Source organism: Brassica oleracea, chromosome C6 (genome assembly GCF_000695525.1).
Source record: "Brassica oleracea var. oleracea cultivar TO1000 chromosome C6, BOL, whole genome shotgun sequence".
Lineage (NCBI taxonomy): Eukaryota > Viridiplantae > Streptophyta > Magnoliopsida > Brassicales > Brassicaceae > Brassica > Brassica oleracea.
Genome location: NC_027753.1, coordinates 11,549,933 through 11,557,170, shown reverse-complemented (window position 1 = coordinate 11,557,170; position 7,238 = coordinate 11,549,933). Strand labels below are relative to the sequence as shown.

General features: G+C 37.6%; 1 protein-coding gene across 1 annotated transcript; it reads left to right on the top strand.

Annotated features, from left to right (window-relative positions):
• The first annotated feature begins 2,882 nt into the window (after nucleotides 1-2,882).
• On the top strand, nucleotides 2,883-3,473 carry LOC106297478. Its single transcript, XM_013733711.1, has one exon. The coding sequence runs from the start codon at nucleotides 2,883-2,885 to the stop codon at nucleotides 3,471-3,473; it is 591 nt and encodes a 196-aa protein (XP_013589165.1).
• Nucleotides 3,474-7,238: the final 3,765 nt, after the last annotated feature.

The following is a 7,238-nucleotide window of genomic DNA, read 5'->3' as shown; positions in this document are numbered from 1 at the left end:
TCTGTTGCGTTAAATGCAGGTGGATGAGATGTGTTTGGTGATGTGTGGAGTATGGGTTTGTGGTTCCGATGGTAAATGGGAGTTCGTGGTGGACAAGAAGAAGATGGCTAGGATGGTAACGGTTGAGGAAGGAATATCCATAAAAGAGCTTGAGCGTCGGGTGCTGGTTGAGTTCAGAGAAGGGGAGTTAGAGCATGATGTTGCGCTGTCTTATTGTCCACCGGATAGCTTGGAGCTTGCAACCGGGATTAAACCCCCCCCCCCCCCTGTATTGCTAACAAACGATGGGTCGTTGAGATATTTTTTTGAGCATTTGAAGGTCAGGGGCTCGATGAATCTGTTTGCTAGGAGTTGATGGTTTGCGAGCTGATAGTGGTATGGGCGTTGGATTTCATACACATGTGATCGACAAGAAGCACTCTGATGGCGGTTTTAGAAAGAATGGGGGAAACGTCTCGAGCGTAGGGTCAAAGACAAACTTCATCAATCTCTACGACTTTGAATTGGTGGAGGAGGTGGATAAATTGGAAGAAAGAATGAAGGCAGAGAGTAATACAACAGGTCCTGGTGTTTTTAGCGGTTCCAGCGAAGGTATTGATAGTGATTATAGTGGGCCAGAAGAGATAGATGAGAGGGATGTTAGGCCAAGAGGATATGACTATGAATTCTGGGAACCACTGATTGTCGGTGATTTGGGTTGCTCAAATTCTGTGGAGGTTGTATTCAATGATAAAGAGGCAGGAGGTCTGGTTAAGATGGAAGAGGCAAGACGACCTTACAGCTGTTATACTAATAATGCATTTGATCATATGGTTGATCCTGGAGGCTCTAGCGAGTGGGAGAGAGCCGATACTAAGGATGAGGAGCCGGGATGACTTCTCGTGGATGGGAAAACCAGTTTGGGTGGACACGAGGCTGGTGGTCACGAGACGCGTGGTCGCGAGACTGGTGGTCGCGGTACTAGTAAACGGAATCTAGGCGACGTGGACGACGAAAAGTTTGACATTCCCCCCTTGTATGATGACACAGAGTATGAAGCTGCTGAAATACCTAGGCTTGATGTGGAAGAAGCAGATGGTGTGGTGCATGTTGGGAAAGTTTATGGTAGCAAGGTTGATTTTCAAATCTCTTTGGCCATTTATGCCATCAAGCATTAGATCTAATTCAAACAGACTCGGACAAAAGTTGACTCGTTTGTGTGCGAGTGCCCTGATACAGGGTGTGATTGGCGAGTGACAGCACATGAAATACGCGGGACTGGCTACTATGAAATAAGGAAATCCCAGCTGGTGCATTCTTGCCCTATCGAGAGTCGGAATGGGTACAGGAAAAGAGGAACCGCCAGAGTAATTACTGTTGTGTACAAGGCGAAATACAAAGAGCCAACTAAAGGGCCAAACGTGGGGGAATTGCAAAGGCTTGTGCTGGAAGATCTAAGGATATCAGCTTTGTACATGAAGAGTTATAGAACAAAGGAGAAAGCTGTCTTGGATTTGAGACCCGATGATGATTCCTACACAAAGCTGGCAGAGTATTGATAGACCATGGATTTTACCCACTTTTAGCCATGGTATATAAGTGTTTTAATATATATTTACTACTATATAGAGTCTATTTAGAGTATTTACAGGTTCAGGTAAGGTCTGGAGAAATATGGTGAGTTTGGAGTCTTTTGAGGTGCAGAACTGCACAGGCGCGTCAGATGTCTAACTATGGATGGAGACCTTCCCACCATTAGATTGAGACCATCTTTGTACACAAGATATAGCTTTGAGTTAGATTTCCAATGCCACCGGTTTGAGGTCAATCATCATCCTGTAGCACAAGTTATGCCCGTTTTACTGAAGAGTGGTCAGTTTGCCTCGCGAGAGGAAACTGTCGAGAAGAGGAACATATGTCGATCGATGAAGCGATATCGATCGATGATCCAATAGATTAATCGATCGATATTGTGAAAGGTGTATCGATCCATATTCCTATAGAATAATCGATCGACACTTTCTTGTGATCAATAAAGAAGAGTTGAGATCCAAGATCTGGATATTAGACTGTCTATACAACGGAAGTTGTTAGATTTGTACTCCCAGTTGAGTTCTATAATATCCTGCAAAGAACAATTAGCCTATATATCATTATAATCCTGATTACCTGAATAGAAACCCTAGATCTAGCAACCATCCTTCCATCAAACAACTCTCTGGCAAGCTGAACAATTGTCTTGTTCAACTTTTTTACTGCTTTATTTACTGCTTTGCTATCTTTATTTACTACTTTAAACCTATTAGCCTAGCTAAATCATATACCTATTTGATTTAATTGGTTCCCTAGCTCATTGTGGATTCGATCCCTAAGTACTACAACTCGACCTCTTATTTGAGAGAGTATAAATCACTCCTTAGGGTAATTTGAGTGATATCAAGTATTTGTATATGCTAAAACTCGCAAATCCAGGTACAATGGCTGATATAGAGTCGGATGTTGACAAGGATGGAGTGGAGCATTTTTTGTACATGTTTATGTCCTTTGTTGCATCTATAAGAGGTTTCATGAAGCTGAGGCTGGTATTGGTGGTTGATGGCACTCACCTCAGCGGTAAGTACAAATGTGTGTTGATGGCAGCGAGTGGCCAGGATGGCAATTTCCAAGTGTTTCCGTTGGCATTTGCAGTAGTCGACAGTGAGGATGTAGAGTCGTGGATATGGTTTTTGCAGAAGGTTTAAAGGATCCTGGCTGATTCAGGAAACGCAACTATTATTTCCGATAGAGCGACCAATATTGCAACAGTTGTGAGTCGTGTGTATCCACAGGCCCAACATGGTTTTTGCATTGTTCTTCTAGCAAGGAATGTGAATGCTAGATATTCAAGCAAAAGGCTTGCATAGATGGTGACAGCAGCTGCTACAGCGCATAGGATGCGTGATTACAAGAATTATTGTGACAAGAAAAGGGCTGCAAACAGTGATTGCGCAATCTACATGGGTAAGATGGGGATGGCACATTGGACGAGGACCTACTTCAAAGGCGAGAGGTATAACATAATGACAAGTAACATAGCTGAGCAGCTAAACAATGCCTTGGTGGAAGGGAGATCATCCCCAATTGTTGAGTTGGTGATGTTTATACAAGGGATGATGACAAGGTGGTTTAGTGCTCGTAGGAAGAAGTCTGAAAGGCACAGGGGGTTGATGACTGTCGAAGTAGATAAGGTGATGATCAAGAGCATGGCGCTGGTTAGTGGCAGCAAAATAAACTCGGTTTCGAGTGGGAGCAGTCAAATAGTAGGTAAGTTTGGTGGTTATGACAGTGTCGTCCTCAATCAGAAAAAGTGTTCCTGCAAGTACCTTGATAACATGAAAATACCGTGTGGTCATGCCATGCTCGCTGCTAACAACCTTGCGGTACGTTATAATACACTGGTACAAGACCGCAGCTTGGAGGGAAACGTATGCAGGGGTGATCAGTCCAATTGGTGATCCAAGGGATGAAGATATTCCGAAAGTTGTGAGAAAGAAGGTTTTAATGCCGCCGGTGACAAAGAGGCCAGCAGGACGGCGCAAGACAAAACGCTTCCTATCAACGGGAGAGATTCATGTAAGTTGTGCTTGTAATATCACTGATTAGTCTCTTTGTTTAGATTGTAATACAAATCTAAGGTGTGGACATGTGTGGCAGGGACCTAATATGAAGTCCGTACCAAACAGGTGTGGAAGATGCAGAGGTATATGGCATAACAGGACCAACTGTACTCGCCCAATATGAATGTGTGTTTTGGTGAGTTTGTGAGGGAGTATTTTTTTTGTGTAATGGCTAGGATGTAAAATTGTGGCGAGTTTCAGAACAGGCCACCGGAAGGACCTTGACTAGTTTATTGGATTTATGGATGCCAAGATGTGGATGATATACTTGTGGTTGTGTTGTTGCTTTGATATAGCATCCACATCTAGGGTTGTTATGGTTTTTATGAACAAGTTGGTTATTATTTCTTATTGTCTTGGTTATCATACCTAGTTTTAAGTTGGTGGTGTTTTAACTCCATAATAAACATAGAAATCTCGTAAACATAAAGATCTGGAAGTGGTTGTGTGTGAACAAACATTCTGTTGTATGGAAGTTTGCATACTCAAGGAAGTTTTGTGGTTAGACAAGTTGTGGCTAGGTGTTGAACCCTAAGTCAACTCAACAAAGTTTTGTGGTTAAGAAAGTTGTGGTCAGGGTGTACACGAAGAAGTGATGTGAGAAAGTAAGTTGTGGGAAGGAGACTGTGGCCAGTAGATAAGATTGTGGTCAGTAGGTTGTGGCTAGGTGTTGATATGGTTTTGGAAAGCTATGTTTTGTTGTGTCTGTGGAGATGGTGAAACATAATTTTGTACTTGTGGATGCGCGGTGGTGGATGATGGGGTAGTGGTATAGGTGGTGATATTGGTACATAAATCTATTGTTGAATGTTTAATACAAGATGGGGAAAGCAATTACGAACATTGTTGCATACTAGTTGGGTAGCAATATTTAATACAAGTTGCTTGAAATTGGTTCTAGAACCAGATCTAGACCTTAAATCTAATACTCTCTGAAACCTCAACAATCTTGCTGATAGCTTTCTTCATGTCAAGAAGTTTTTGCTAAAATTGGATCAGGTCTTGTTCGAACGTGGCTTGTTTATCTGCGAAAAGGTCTTGCTGATATCTTTCTTCATGTCAAGACTTTTTTGTGTAATTGGTATGATGTAAAATTGTGGGGAGTAGCAGATCAGGCCACGGGAAGGAGCTGGTCTAGTTTTTTGGATTTATGTATGCCATGATGGGGATGATATGTTTGTGGTTGGTTTGTTGCTATGACATAGCATCCACATCTAGGTTTGTGATGCTTTCTGGAAATTGGATGTTATGTTTGTGAACAAGATGGTTATTATTTCTATTTATTTTGGTTATCATACCTAGAAATCTTATAAACATAAGAATCTAGAAGTGGTTGTTTGTGAACAAACGTGGTGTTGTATAAAAGTTTGCACAGTCAACGAAGTTTTGTGGTTAGACAAGTTGTGGTCAGCGTGTACAGAAGTGATGTGAGAAAGTAAGATGTGGGAAGGAGACTGTGGCCAGTAGGTTGTGGCTAGGTGTTGATATGGTTTGGGAAATCTATGTTTTGTTGTGTTTGTGAAAGTAAGATGTGGGAAGGAGACTGGACAGTAGGTTGTGGCTAGGTGTTAGTTCTTGTACCCCTTAAATATTTCATATCAATTATTATAACAAATTAATATATTAATTTAATTATTTTATGTATGAATTTCTTATTTTTGTATTTTATAAGTAGAGACCTATTTCATTTGATTTATATTATTTTTTGGACTTTAAAAAAGTTTTGTTTATATCTTTAAATCTGTTTTGAATAAATATAATCTATATCTTCTTTTTACTTAATTTAAAATAATAAATCTCAATTATCAACTATTTAATATATTTGTAAATTTTCATATTATTTGTTTCATTTAGATATTTTTTTGGTAAAATAAATATTAAATGGATAATGCTTTAGTTAAAAAAATAATATAGAGTGTAAAGATTAAATTTGTGTTGGATATGATATGAAAGAGAGAGAAGATTATGTGTATTATTAAAAAGTGAAAATAAGATGTTTAACAAAAACATCATTGTACATGGTCTAAGAACAATCACTCTGGTAATAGTTTTATTGATAATCTCAAACAAAAAAAAAATCAATATTTTAAAATAAATATTATTAAATAATTAAATTTTAATTTGAAAAAAAATTAACTAATCGACAAGTGATAAGTGGTGTTAGAAGTTCTCATGGGTTTCTCGATGTAATTTATTTGAGAATTTCTTTTCATTCTCACTTTTTTTTTGTTATTGGTTTTTATGAGAACACCTCTTAAAATATTTTTAATGGACTTATTCTAAAAACAAATTTTTCTTTTCTTTTATTAACCTCAAAATATCTCCGATTTATTGAAGGGTTCAGACTAATTTTTAGAGGATTGCATAAATTTTTTTCTGCTATTTAAATGAATCGAAAACAAAAATCCATATCTATATAGGTGTTCATAAATAATGCGACTTGATTTCACGCAGCAAGTGAATCAAATTTAAAATGCATTGGCATGCAACTCCGGGTGGGAGTTATAATACGATTGGAGTAAATGGGAGGAGTATTTGCTTCCTGCTCTGTTTGATCTGGAAACATCTGCTTGCTCGACTTTGATTTGAACACTCAAGTTGGTGATATGTTTCATGGTCCGATTTGCCGATTTTAGTATACACTAGATTCATATCATATACTCTCTTTTGCTTAGACTTTATTCACTTAATTCATATATATTCTTATGTTATATTATTGTTCCTTTTGTAAACGAATTAGTAATGAAATCATTTGCTATTGCTTAAGGGTTTTCAAGGTTTCCATGTTTTTTAAGTTTCACCTTACAAGCGTAAATCATAAATTTGTGTTCAGAGAAGTATACCTATTCGTAAAATATTCATATATTGAAGTTTGAGAGCGAATTCTGGATTACAGTAGAGTGATTTACAATGAATTAAAAATAAAGATTTACAATGAATTGCACTTGCTCACTTTCTATTACACTATGGTTCCGAATGGTGACCTCGGATTTGGTAATAAAAGTGTTACTTGAAATGCGGTTCGTGCGGTACGTGACAATTACGGATTTAAATAAAAAGTAGTGCGAAATATTGTTTGATTAGTAACAATACATATTTGAGGTATTGAATGATTAAATAATAATGGTATAAATATATAATATATTAAAATAATATAAATAGTATATTAACAGAATAAATATATTTCAAAATAAAAATGTATTAAAGTGAAATTTGTTCTAAAGTGAAATGTGTTTGATAAGTGCAATTTTGATAAAATAAACGATACAAAATAATGTTTTATTTCTGAAAATATTGCGGTTTTGCTAGATAAATATTAAAATAATGTGAAATATAAAATTTCTTTATGATTATTGAGTTCTAGAGATATAAGATTTGTTCGGATAATTGGTATGATTCTAACCCGGACTGAACCGAGAAAAGAGATCTGGTACGGTTCAGTTCTCCGGTTCTGGATAAAATGTGCACATACCTATCTATTCTAAATTTATTTTTTTTTTGTCATCAACTTTACAGACTCATATTGACTCTGTGAACCAAACTGGGAGATCTTGATCCATGTGAACTACAAAAGACGTTTCCTTCCTAGCACTTCGGGCTAAG

Excerpts from the sequence above, each read along its gene's own strand:
- LOC106297478 (XM_013733711.1), top strand. The coding sequence starts at position 2,883 with ATGGTGACAGCAGCTGCTACAGCGCATAGGATGCGTGATTACAAGAAT.